At 42.2% G+C, this 14,538-nt stretch overlaps 1 protein-coding gene across 1 annotated transcript in view; it reads left to right on the forward strand.

The window, feature by feature from the left end:
• The window catches only part of FRMD8 (FERM domain containing 8), a 58,749-nt gene that overhangs the window by 39,875 nt on the left and 4,336 nt on the right, over nt 1-14,538 (forward strand). Inside the window, exon 10 of the mRNA XM_089653606.1 lies at nt 945-1,128. Coding sequence (XP_089509732.1) covers nt 945-1,128 — 184 coding nt within the window. The remainder of the gene's footprint in view (nt 1-944; nt 1,129-14,538) is intronic.

A 14,538-nucleotide genomic window follows, 5' to 3' on the forward strand; every position in this document is an offset into this window, starting at 1 on the left:
TAGCTCCCTGGGACTTTGAAAGGCAAAAAAAGTGTGTACACAGGTATAAAACAAATGTTTATTGCAACAAATTATTTTTTAATACAAAGAATCAAAAGACTCAGTGAGGTTGAGCTGCAGTACAACAATGCATGACTTAAAAGTAGAAAACATACACATATTACAGACTGTCAGGATATGCACACTGTGTATGTTTTCTACTTTTAAGCTTTAAGGGGGTGTGGTTGGGGACGGGCCTGGGGTTGGAGGCGGACCTGGGAAAGGTTGGGTATGGCAACTGGTGGAGAGTAACGTTTGTGCCTGCCTAGTAGGTTTAGACTCAAAATTTTAAGCCCTGATATACTTTGCTGTTCTGGTTTGTTGCGTTAAAAGACCTTGCTTACAGGCAACATATTCAAACAAAAGAGCTGCCAACTCACCAATGCAAGGGAAAATGCAGACATATTGCATTTTGCACACAACCCAATGCATGTTTGAATGGTACCCCAAAGCACTCGGGCAGTGTAGTGCACCACAAAGTTGATGACACCACATTGTGCTGACGCACATAACGTGTTGATGTACAAAGCTGTAAAACATTACAAAAGTGTGGTTTAGCACTTACTGTTTTCTCAGTCAGTAACCTGGAGCAAGTATAGAGATATATAATATTTTGTTTGATTTTTATTTGCTACAGGCTGGTTCTGGATCCTTAAGTTAGAGAAAGCTAGGCACCTAGAATTTTCAGTTGGCCAGTTATTGCATTCTTTGTGTTTCTCACATGACAATTGTAGTTTCAAGTAAATGAGAGGATGTTCTGTCTGTCTTGGTGGCAGTGTTTTCTGGAAATTAACTGAAATTCATTGAATATTTTTGATTCTTGTCTGGAGCTGCACTATGACAAAATACTGCTATAGTTTTACACTTTAACATTACATCTGTTTTTTTTTTTTTTTTTTTTCCAGGCTGAGCTGATGAGTGGTTTAATTGAGTATTGCGTAGAACTTAATCAAGGTGGAGATATGCATTCTCCAGACTCTGTTTCTGGGAGTACACCAATTACTGAGAAACGGAGCAAACTACGCAGACAGGAGAGTGTTTTGTGTAACCGCATCAAGCATCTTACCACAATTGATTATGTTGATGACGGTAAGGTATTCACTTGGCAGTCTGGTTAAGCTCTTTAATTGTATATGGTGTTTTGTGATGAGGTGTTTTAAAGGTTGACTACTTGTTAAATATAAGGTCCTCTATTAAAGAAAAACACGGGCAGCTATGTACATAGCTCATGATGTTTGTATTAAAGGGTCAGACCACGTAAAACCATAATTTTCAATATTTATATATAGATTCTAGTGGTTGGTATAGCCACCAGCATTGTATATTTCTTAGGGCTCCAGCAACAAGATGTTGATACTCAATTCCACTTATCCACTACATCTGTTACTGGGGTAATCGGACTTGAAGTATAAATTAAGGCAAAACTTTTAGCTTTGAGCAAAGTTGATAGTGATTAACCACTTGCCATCTGGAAGTTTTCCCCCCCCTTAATGACCAGGCCATATATTGCTATTTGGCACTGCGCTATTTCAGCCGGCATTTGCACAGTCATGCAATGCTGTACCCAAACAAAATTTATGCCCTTTTTTTCACACAAATTTATTTTATTTATTTCTGGTACTTATATAGCACCATCAATTTACACAGCGCTTTACATATATAATGTACATTCACATCGGTCCCTAACCCTCAAGGGGCGTACAATCTAAGGTCCCTAACTTACATTCATACATACACATACTAGGGCCAATTTAGACAGGAGCCAATTAACCTACCAGCATGTCTTTGGAGTGTGGGAGGAAACCGGAGTACCCGGTGGAAACCCACACAAGCACAGGGAGAACATACAAACTTCAGGCAGGTGGTAGAACTAGAAATAGAACTTTCTTTTGGTGGTATTTGATCACTACTGGGTTTTTTATTTTTTTGTGGTATAAATGGAAAACGACCAAAAATTTTGAAACCCCCCCCCCCCGATATTTTCTACTTTTGTTTATAAAAAAAAATATCCAATAAACTCAGTCATAAATTTAAGCGAAAATGTGTTCTGCTACATGTCTTTGGCAAGCAAAATCCCAATACGTGTATATTGGTTTGTGTTAAAGTTAGTGTCTGCAAACTATGGTTTAAAGTTAGATCCATATATATTTGGACACATGCACAATTTTAGATTTTTTTCAGGTATTTACCAACACATATTCAAGCTATAGTTCTATAATGGATATGGGCTGAAAGTGCACACTCTCGGGTTTAATTTGAGGGTATGTGCATCAAAATTGGAGAAAGGGTTTAGGAATTACAGCTCTTGAGAGTAGCCATCCCCCCTTTTTTCAAGGGACCAAAAGTAATTGGACAATTAAATCAAAAACTGTTTCATGGCCAGGTGTGGGCTACTCTGTTATTTCTTCATCAATTAAGCAGGTAAAAGGTCTGGAGTTGATTCTAAGAGTAGTATTTGAATTTGGAATCCTATTGCTGTGAACCTACATCATGTGTTCAAAGGAGCTGTCCATGCAAGTGAAACAGGCCATTTGTAAGGTTTCAAAAACTAAACAAATCTATCAGAGAGATAGCAGCAACATTAGGAGTGGCCAAATCAACAGTTTAGTACATTCTGAGGAAAGAAGAATGCACTGGTGAGCTCAGCAACATAAAATGGCATGGACGTCCATGGAAGACAACAATGGTGGATGATCTCAGGATCCTCTCTATGGTAAACAAAAACCCATTCACAACATCCAGACAAGTGAAGGACACTCTCCAGGAGGTGGGAGTATCATTGCCAAAGTCTACAATCAAGAGAAGACTTCACTAGAGCAAATACAGACGGTTCACCACAAGGTGCAAACCATTCATAAGCCTGAACAATAGAAAAGCCAGATTAGACTTTTCCAGAACTGGTCTGGCTTTTTTTAGATGTTTTTTTGGCAAAGCATTCTTTGGACGGAAGAAACTAAGATTAACCTGTACCAGAATGACGGGAAGAAAAAAGTGTGGAGAAAGCTTGGAACAGCTCATGATCCAAAACACGTCATCTGTAAAACATGGTGGAGGCAGTGTGATAGCATGGGCATGCATGACTTCCAGTGGCACTGGGTCATTGGTGTTTATTGATGATGACAGAAGACCAAAAGCAGCTGGATGAATTCTGTAGTGTTTAGAAATATACTGTCATCCCAGATTCAGCCAAATGTAGCAAAGTTGATTGAACGGTTCTTCACAGTCCAGATGGACAATGATCCAAAACACACTGCAAAAACAACCCAGGAGCTTTTGAAGGAAAACAAGTGGAATATTCTGCAATGGCCAACTCAATCACCCGATCTCAACCTAATTGAGCATGCCTTTCACTTGCTGAAGGCAAAACTAAAGGCAGAAAGACCCACAAACAAAGAACAACTGAAGACAGCTGCAGTTAGAGCCTGGAAAAGCATCTGAAAAGAGGAAACCCCGTCTTTGGTATGTCCATGGGTTCCAGATTTCAGTCAGTCATTGCCAGTAAAGAATTCTCAACAAAATATCAAAAATGAACATTTTATCTATGATTATATTCAATTGTCCATTTACTTTTGGTCCCTTGAAAAAAGGGGGGGTGACTACTCTTAAGAGCTGTAAAAACCCTTCCTCCAATTTGGATTTACGTAACCTCAAATTAAACCTGAGAGAGTGTGCACTTTCAGCCCATATCCAGTATATAACTAGAGCTTGAATATGTTTTGGTAAATACCTGAAAAAATCTAAAATTGTGCCTGTGTCCAAATATATATGGACCTAACTGTATATATTGGAATTTACACAGCTTTAACTTTTGACTGCCTATCATATTTCTTGAGGTGCAAAATGCAAGGGCAGTACAAAAACCCCCCAAAAGACCCGTTTGGAAAGTAGACACCCCAAGGAATTTGCTGATAGGCATGTTGAGTTTATGAAAGAATTTTAATGTGACCTATAAACTATACAACTCAATTGAAAAACAAACTTAAATCGTTTAGGTAGAAAAATAAAAAATTAAAATAATATGGTTGCATAAGTGTGCACACCCTAAAACCTAATACTTTGTTGAAGCACCTTTTTGATTTAATTCCAGCACTCAGTCTTTTTGGGTATGAGTCTCTCGGCATAGCACATCTTGACTCAGCAATATTTGCCCACTCTTCCTTGCAAAAACACTCCAAATCTGTCAGACCGTGAGGGCATCTCCTGTGCACAGCCCTCTTAAGATCACCCCACAGATTTTCGATTGGACTCTGGCTGGGCCATGCCAAAACTTTGATCTTCTGGTGAAGCCATTCCTTTGTTGATTTGGATGTATTCTTTGGGTCATTTTCATGCTGAAGTTCCTCTTTCTAGCAGAAGCCTGAAGGTTTTGTGCCAATATTGACTGGTATTTGGAACTGTTTACAATTCCCTCTACCTTGACTAAGGCCACAGTGCCTCCTGAAGAAATACAGCCCCAAAGCATGATGCTGCCACCACCATGTTTCATTGCTCTTTTGGTGATGTGCAGGGTTGTTTTTGCGCCAAACATATCTTTTGAAATTCTACCTTGGTTTCATCAGACCATAACACATTTTCCCACGTGCTTTTGGGAGACTTCAGATGTGTTTTTACAAAATTTAGCCGGGCTTCGATGGTTTTCTTCGTAAGAAACGGCTTCCGTCTTGCCACTCTACCCCGTAGCCCAGACATATGAAGAATACGGGAAATTGTTGTCATATGTACCACACAGCCAGTACTTGCCAGATATTCCTGCAGCTCCTTTAATGTTGCTGTAGTCCTCTTGGCAGCCTCCCAGACTAGTTTTCTTATCGTCTTTTCATCAATTTTGGAGGGACATCCAGTTCTTGGTAATGTCACTGTTGCGCTTTCCCCACTTGATGACTGTCTTCACTGTGTTCCATGGTATATCTAATGCCTTGGAAATTCTTTTGTACCCTTGTACAGTTTATAGGTCACATTAATGGTGGAAACCGTTCTGAAATTATTTCTTTGTCTCATTTTTTTAAATCACAGAAACCTGACATTTTAACAGGGGTGTGTTGACTTTTTATATCCACTGTATATTGCTCACTAATGCCATGGGTATATGTGCAATAACACCCCAAAATGCATTCTGCTGCTTCTCCCAAGTATGGGGATGCCACATATGAGAGACTTTTTGGCAGCCTAGCCACATACACGCCCTGAAAGTCCCTTCCCGCTGCTTCTAAAAGCGATCGAGCGGCTAATTGTTTTTACTGGAAAGTAGACCACCAGCTGAAAAAAAACGATACCAGGATGATGCCTGTAGCTGCAGGCATCATCTTGGTATTACTACTCAAATCCAGCGACGTACCAGGTCCTTGTTGGGCATATATGTAACCGCAGAGAACACAGGCATACGATGAATCAAGTCAGTGGACCAATATGACTGCAGTTCATTCTTTTTTGTAATGCCGATTGTTGAAGGTCAGGCCCAAAAAAGTTTTAAATTCAGAAACCGTAATTGGTTTCCATTCAAATTGTCTGGCAAGAGCTGAATTTGGGTGGATGGCGATGTATTGTTGTATGTGTAAGTTGCTTTGACCCTCAGTCAATTGATACAAATCTTTTGTGAAAAACAGCGGAGCAGCTAAACGCTAGTGCTGACAGCAAACTGGGCTGATCCTGATAACACTGCATTTTTGGGAACACTATACTAAGGAGGCTCAAGTATAGTTTTGCTCGGGATCAATATATTGATCCGTACAAACACTATACTGGTAATGGTGGTGATCAGCGACCTATAGTGTGCGGATAATCTAAAGCTAGCTGACCCTGGCTGGAAGGGGAGCTTACAGACCTTGACGTTATCTGATGTCACTAGTGGCAGTATTATGGTGATCAGTGAAAAATTCTATACACTGACTAATGGCACTGGCTGAGTGACAGGGTGATCAAAGGGTTAAAGGAATGTGCTAATCTAACGTGTGTGTAAAATGTAGTGCTTTTACTCAGTGCTGTGTGACGGTCGCGGCGTCAGACCCCCAGCCCTTCTAACCAAGTTGTGACCGAAGGACTAGCCAATCTAAAACCGCGCTGTCACGTGCGTAACAATGCCACGCTCAGCTGCACCCTGCACAAATGGTCCAGCTAATCTATGTACCTGCAGCCTGAGAGTGATTGTTACTGGGTCAGGTTAATTACACAATTAACCCTTCACACTGCACCACTGCCTTGTTGTACAGAGAAGGAGGAAATGCACCAATATTAGCAATAACACTATGATGTTTGAATAATCGTCTGTATACACACTGTCACAGCAGGCAGATGTATATAGAGGTTTAAAACACACACAGTAGCGCTCTTCAGAGACAGGGATTCTCAGTTTGCATTAAAGAGCTTTAGAAACAGTTCAACACTTTTCAGATAATAGAATTTATTACTAAAAAGGTCAAATGGTGCAATACAAATATTTACAGAAAGATGTAGCATATATATATATATATATATATATATAAATAAATACAGAGCGCAATACCACAACAGAGAGATAACAGAAGTTTAGAGAGAATACATGCCGTCAGCCTTGGTTTAAGCAGCGTTCAAGTGTCAGAGCAAAAGGGTGCCTTTTCTCCCAAAGTTGGTTCCTGATGTTAAAAAGGGAGAATTCTTCAACTTACTGCTCCAAGCATAACAGCCTTTTTCTAGGAACCCAGCAGGGTGTCTCCTTAAAGCAGAGAACCAATCGCCTCATTTGGGGAGGGGTGTTTAGGTGGGGGAACTCAGGCTATGACCAAATCCCTCCCAGTTTATATCATGGTCAATAACCTTCCATAGGGACATGTAGCAGCCTAGCCACTAGTAGATTAATATGCAGAATGATATCCTGAATGCCCCGACATCAAATATGCCATATCTCACTATTTCAGCTAGAACTATATGGCTCTCTGCTCTCCTGTAGACTTCAACTAGGGGTGTAAGATATCAGGCGACTCGCATTAAACTGAGCTATCCGAATATATGCTTTGCTTCATTGTAATTATTTCCTAGCTTAAGATATGACATTATATGGAAAAGTGGGTTTTAGATGTGATGTCTGTTTTACGGCTATCTCGGAATGCATTTGAAGTCCAGCGAAGGACTGGGTTGATAGCTTTATGATCACCTCCAAGCAAGAGTCTCACAGACATACTGGGCCCAGGCTAATTGGGGTTTATAACCATGAAGCTATCCCGCTGTGCCTGATGCCTGTGATCTCCGCATACATACAGACCACATTCCTGAGGGAGGGGGATTGGAGGGAGAGAGAGAATGATACAAAATGGAGGATCCTTAGCAGGATGGATGACTGCGTCCATCTCTGTACCTACAATTGCTACACTGTGTTCTCTCTTCTCTCCCTGGACCGGCACAGGGGGCACACGCACACCCAGAAATAGAAAGCGACATAAGGATGTGACGCTTTGCCCAGAGCTGCCGCTCGCCTGCACAAGTAGTTTTAAAACAAAATTCTCTGTTTAACATTTATTTATTTTTATTTTTTTCATACTTTCTCAAAACGTCTTTCAGGCCAGCACATGAGAGCATGCAGCTCCTCCTCCTCTTGCAGGGAATACACACACCCACAAAGATGAGAACAAAGGAAGTCAGAAATGCTGCACTCCAAACAGTCCACTTTATTGAACCAAGATAACCCCAATACATAAAGTGGAAATCTAGTTGGTGGACTGGCAGGTAAACGCATTTCATGCTAAAAACAGCGCTTATTCATGAGCTGGGCTAGCACCTACAGGAGGAGGTGTTCTTGGAGATTGGGAGTCTCTCTACCTTGAGCAGCAATAAACATACACACCCATATAGACTTCAAATTTGAAAGCCTTTCCCCATAGTCCTCAGTTATTGTGTTCCTCTGGCCAGGTAGAAACACACAGGGACTGTGTTCTCTCAGGTGCTGCCTGAAAGAGGTCTGTTTTTTTTTTTTTTTTGTTTTTTTTTGTTTTTTTTTTACCTGTTTTCTTGCAGCAAGGGTTGTCCACAGAGAGAGTCCCAGGTGGGCTGAGCCTGTTCCTGGCTCCGCTCTCCTTTTTTCAGTGCTTAAGGAGAGCCAGTACCGCCAGATAGCCTGTAGCCCTGATGTCCCTGTGGCAATGGTGGCGGCCATGTTTTTGGTTTCCAGCAGCATCTGGGTATGACCGTAAGGCCACTTCTGGGAAGGGGTAGAGCTTCTGGTCGGGTGTGCAGCGTCAGTCTCAGACGCAGGGGGAAGGGGCAGGACCCAGTCAGTGCCTATTTCCGGTCCCGGGCCAGCGCAGTGGCGTTCCAGGATGCTGAGACCAGGAGACACAGCCATGTGGAACACTGCAGGCTCTTCTATGAAGGAGTCAGGAGCGACTGCAGTTCTGGGGACAAGCAGAGGCATCGGCAAAGCCCAGGTAGAAGAGGGCTTCCTATGGGAAACCTTTTTATGCTGCTTTTCTTGTCAGGGCACTGTGGTGTCTTTCCCCCTGGTAGCTGAGGGCTTGTCTTGTGCTCTGGATCCTTGGTGTGTGAGATCAGTGCATTGGTGGTGTAGAGGTTTGGGCTCTGACTGCACTGGGTGCGTTTAAGGTTAGTCAGTGGATAAGTGGTTTTGTTCCTTTTTGCTTTGTCTTTAGGCTTAAGAGCAGTGAAAAAGAATCTAGCAAGAGGAGATATCCTTCATGCAAGAGTAAACTATCAGATGCTTGGAAAAAACCTTTATGCAAAGAGTGCATTTCTGCTTCAGTGAGAGAGGAGGCAGTTTAGCTTCTAGTGATTTTCTGGCTTCTATGAAGCCATCAGGAGCTTGAAAGAGGCAAAGGACAAAAGGATGGATCTGCTGCTGAAGCGAGCATGGCATTTCACAATGGAGAATTAGAAGCCAGCTAGTGCAGTCACATGCATAGCAAGAAATCTGGAGCATTGGCTAAACCAGCTTAAGGCGCATATCAGTGTGGGGACAAAGAGATTCTAGATTCCTTCTTTACAATCACAAGAGCTGTATGGTATATAGCGGAAGCTTCCGCAGCATCCATATGCATGACAGCTCGCTCTGCTGCCTTGTCTAACTCGGCATGAAGGACCTTATGGTTAAAGACATGGCAGGGGGACAGAGAAGCTTGCAAGGGGATAAGCCGTAAGGAAAGAAAAGGTTTGGGCATCGGAGAAAGGCACAGAAAATGGAGGATGCCTTTTCTGTTCTCCTGCACAGCACGAAAAATCCCAATTACCCACTGCCTCCAGTGGGAGGAAGAATACAGGCATTCCTTCCACAATGGGAGAAGAGAACGTCGAGTCTGTATATCCGAAATCTGGTCAGCACGGGTTACGAAACAGTTTGCAAAGGTTCCCTTCAAAAAGGTTTTTGTTACGGATATTGCTCTGAAAAACCTGGTTCAGAATCTGATTTTATAAAGAATGGTGGTTCCGGTCCCGTCAGGAGAGGAAGAGGTGGGGTTTTAATCCCACATATTTTTGGTGGCAAAATCATCAGGAAAATTCTGATTAATTCTCAACTTAAAACCTTTGAACAAAGCAGTACAATACAAGCTGTTTCTGAATGGACTGGATCTTTTCGTTCAAAAACCTGCTTTTTCCAGAGTGCTTTATATCATCAATTGATCTAAGGGACTCCTATATGCACACCCCAATCAAAAAGCTCTCCCAAAGATTTTTGAGGTTGGCCTTGAGGTCAGGGTACGAAGTTCAACACCTGTAACAGGGCACTGTCTTTCGGGCTGTCATCATCTCGCATTTTTACCAAGGTGATGGCGAAAGTCCTAGGTCCCTTGAGGCTCAAAGGTGTGATGGTAATCCCCTACCTAGATTATCTTCTGCTCTTGACAAGTTTAGAAGAGCAGTTGAGGAAAGACCTTCAGATAGCCTGCAGCTATCTGGAAAGTCTGCGCTGGATAATTAACGTGCAAAAATCCAACCTGACCCCATTTAGGAAAGTTTTTTGTTTTTGGGGTTCTGTATCTGTTCAGCAGAACAGAAAATTATTTTGCCAGAAGAAGAAACATGGAAAATACAGGTGACTTTGACTCTTCGTGGCAACCACCAAGTTTCAATCAGGTTTTTGATAGCTCTTGGCCTGTTTAATAGCCTCCATTCCAGCACAGTCCTCAGTTATTGTACACTTCAGGCCCCTTCAGCTATTCATCTTGAGAGTTTGGAATGGAGATTTGGCCGCGCTGGACAAGGTGAGGGTTCCTTCCAGGGTGAAGAGATCTCTCTGGTGGTGGAAGAGGCAGAAGGTTCTCTCAAAAGGTGTAACCTGGTCCTTTCCAGTAGAAAGGATCATCACCACAGATGCTAGCTCCTGGGAGGTCAGCTCACACAGGGGCAGTGGCCGAGACCGCAAAGGTCAAACTTCTCAAACTGGAGAGAATTAAAGGCAATTGCTTTGGCTCTCTTGACTTTCTCTCAGGAGCTCCGGGGTCAGTAAGTGCAGGTCTGCAGAGACAAAGCCAGAGCAGTAACCTATGTAAAGAGGCGGCACAAGAAGCAGGAGTCTTCAAAGTCTAGTGGAAGAAATTTTGTCTTGGGCAGAGGTTAGTTTGGCATCTTTGTCAGCAGTCCATCTCAAAGGCTCACTGAACCTGGTAGCCAACTTCCTAAGCAGTCACCAGCTGAAGGTGGGCGAATGGTGCCTAAATCAAGACGTTTTCCTCAGCTTCGTTAAAGAATGGGGTCAGCTGCAAATAGATCTGTTTGCGTATCGGCAAAATACCAAAACCGATCAGTTCTTTTCCCTGAACAGCTGAAAAGAAAAGATGGAGCAGTAGGGATAGATGCCTTCGTTCAAAGGTAGAACTTCCTGTTGTGCTATGCTTTTTTCCCCCCTTACAACTAATTCCTCAGGCTCTGAAGAAGGTTCAAACCGAGCACAGATCATTTTCGTGGCTCCTTTCTGGCCGAAAAGGTCATGGTTTGCAACTTTTTTCAATCCGACCATATCGGATGCTTCCACACAGGAAGGACCTGCTAGTACAGGGTCCTTTATGTCATCCGAAAGTGGAAAATCTGCTCCTCATAGCGTGGCTTTTGAAAGGCAACTCCTATAAAAGAAGGGCTTCTCAAAACGCTTAGTAGACGCTCTCCTAGCAAGTCGCAAGGGGGTCACGAGGGCTATTTACAGAAAAGTTTGGAAGATCTAGAACTCTTGGTGCCTAAGCAATTCAAGGTATTTGGAAGACATCACCTCAGTCCTGGAGTTTTTTCAACAAGCAGATGACAAGAAGTTAGCAATCTAAACCCCTATTCAATCAGTGCAACACACCCTAAAATAATATGATAGTGCTCTAAATAGTTGCTGTTAAACACTGTGGAAAGTGCTGAGCTCTAGACGTTTTGAACTGTACATTTTGTAAGAGCTTTTAATCTGGACGCTAATAAATTGTTTTATAAATAGAGAGCACTATCGTTCCACTTTTCTGTTTTCCATATTACAAATTATATGAGAGCGTCAGCTAGAGGAGTGTATACTGTGGCTGTTCTGGAAGAGGAGCTGGAGGAGGACCACAGAGGGGTGTACACAAGTCTGTCCACATGTTGAGCTAATCGTGACCTATTGATGAGGTCGTAAAGTGAGGTGAGCAGGCTTTTCACCTAAGGGTGGTGGCACGGTTGGCACTGAAGAAGAGAGAAGATTTCTTAAACGCATTGCACAGTGGTGTTAGAAGAGACTTTTTTTCATGGGACTTTAATTATTGTTTATTTTTATATGCAATATTAGTCTGGTGCGCTACACTTTGTTATTCAAGATGTTAGCAGTCAGCACACTAAAAGTCCATGTTGCAGCTTTTAGGGGTCTTTCTGGAGTGCTCGATCTCCTTGGATGCCCTAGCTATTAGATTCTTCAAGGCTTTGTCTAGATCCAGGCCGGTTAAAGCAAAAGCCTTCTCTAAATGGGATTTTTCACTAGTCTTGCAAGCTCTAACCAAGTTTCCATTTGAGACTTTGGATTCTGTGACCCTGAAGTATATCACAATGAAGACGATTCCATTAATTGTGGTCAGAATTGGTGATCTACAGGCGTTAGCAGTCAGAGAGCCCTTTCTAATCATCAATCCAGATAGGATTATAATGAAAACCGATCCAGCCTTGCTCCCAAAGGTAGTGTCGGTTTATCACTGGTCCTATAGCTGCCACCCCTTTGTAGTATATTGTGGACTGGCAGACAGGAAGTGGTTAAAATACCTGTCAGATTTTTGTGGTCTGTGCCCCAATTAAGGTGAATCACCCTCTATTTTTGTCTTGTGAAAAGTGAAAACATACCAAATTTTGGGGTGTCCCCGGGCCAATAATAGTGGGGAAATTTTCCATTGGAGATACTACTTCTGGTGATAGGAAGTGAAGGGAAATCATTTCAATTGGACACAAATTGCAAGAAAATTGACATTGGTTATAACCCTTTTTTACTTTTTTACTTCATCCAAAATGGAGAAAAAAGTGTTACCTTTAGTTCTACTTTAACCACTTTCAGCCGTGCATTGTGAGCGGGCAGCAGCTACAGGACCAGCGACGTACCTGTACATTGCTGGTGCTTTGCCAACACAGAGGGGCACTGCACACCCGAGTAGGTGCGCAACCCTCCCCACTTTCGCTGTGTTCACCGAACACAGCGGATTGAGAATCTCGGTAATTGGGACCCAGTGATCATATGATTGATATGAATTCTGATTTATAAAAGCTTTTCTTCTATTCCTGGAGAGCTGTGATTGGTCCACAGCTTTTACAAGAGGCCAATCACAGCACCCTGTACCATGTGACCAACTGGAGCCAATCACAGATCACTATATTTTGAGCTATCATGCACTTAACACATTCATGACAGTTCAAAGCAAGCTTTGCATTGCAGAGCAATAATGTTCACTTTTCATTCAAAGTGTAAAAAAAAAAAAAGGGGTAACATTGCACTACTTTGATGAAAGTATTTTTTTTTTTAATGGTAGAAAAACAAAAAATAATGTTTAACCACTTGCCTACCGGGCACTTATACCCCCTTCCTGCCCATGCCAATTTTACACCCTTAATATAAAGGTGAACTTCTCCTTTAACTCTGCTGCCTCTTACAAAAAGTGAAATATATGTATAAGATCAGGGGTGTCCAACCTTTAGACTTTCCTGGGCCACATTGGAAGAAGAGGAATTGTCTTGGGCTACACATAAGATACACGAACAATAAGGATAGCTGATGAGCAGGAAAAAGTCAGGCAGATCACAAGTTAACTATCATTTGATATAGATAATGTACCTATATGAGTAATAAAACTTCTTCCTTTTTTTTTTTTTTTTTTATTATAAAAAGTAAAAGGGCAACAAAATTAGTGTGATATTTGACAGCATTTTTGGGCAGCAGTTTTGAGCAGCAATTCTCATTGAACTCTCAAGGTGTTCAGATACCGGTTCTAATATTGCCCTTCATGTGCTTTTATCCTCGAAAATATTTGCTCACAAATACAAGTGCTGCCGAAAACCGATGAAATGTATAAGGTGTTATTGTGAAGAGCGGGATATCTTTCTTTGGGAAAATAAAACTTTTAAAAGTCAAGTAAAGAGACCCTATCAGATTTTTCTTTAGCCATATGAGTTTACTTAAGTGTAAATGCATTTTTACAAAATCGTGAAAAAAAAAAAAAAATTATGATTTTGATTTCATAGCTGTCTTGGGCTGCAGGTTGGACACCCGTGTTTTAGATGAACTGAGCCTTTTAAATTTGTTCTGCTATTATTTTGACCTGCGCAACATTTTGCAGACACTTTCTAGTTTGGTTCACCCTTAAAAAATAAAAAAAAAATAAATGCAAGTATTTTTGCAGAAAAAAGTATGTATTTGTTTTTTTTCTACAGGAGCCTGCAAGCATTCCACACATAATCAATGGCTCACAGGTGCAATGTCAGGCTCCTGTAGACTCTTCCTCTAGCTCTCTGCCTGTACTTCTGTAATGGCTTTGAGTAGAGAACTGGAGAAAGTGTCAATGAACTACTAGTGTGCTAATTACCACACTTGTGCTCCATTGATAACTACAAGTCTGCCTGCCATCGTTGCAGACAAAACATGTACTTTAGTGGCTGTGGGGGAAAAGAACCCCGTACACCAGAGATGCTCATCTCATGGCCCACGGACCATGCAGAGGGAGCAGGGGCTGCAGAAACCGATGCTTCATCTGTAGCACAAGCGTCTGTCAAAGTGATCCTAAGTGCACTGTGCCTGGGAACTTTCTAGCAGCCTATCAGGGTTACCGTGTGTGTTTTACAGTGTGAAAGCCACCCGGTAAGGGGATCATTTACATTTGCAGTTTTGGAGGTGTAAATGAGCCCCCTATGCCCCCCAAACCACTGGTGTAGCATTAGGAGTTGCAATGGTGACCCTGCCCCATGCTCCAGGGGGCCCGTGTGGCCTCCCTGTCACATTCTGTTTTACACTTAGGGTGGCGGGGTGGTATATACAGGAATCCTCTCGATTTACTTCCTGCAACCGCTAAAGGCTGGCATCTCGTCCTCCCGCTGTCATTC

This window comes from Staurois parvus, unplaced genomic scaffold, assembly GCF_062004578.1.
Source record: "Staurois parvus isolate SC_StPar_1 unplaced genomic scaffold, SC_StPar_1.0 ptg000715l, whole genome shotgun sequence".
Classification (NCBI taxonomy): Eukaryota; Metazoa; Chordata; class Amphibia; order Anura; family Ranidae; genus Staurois; species Staurois parvus.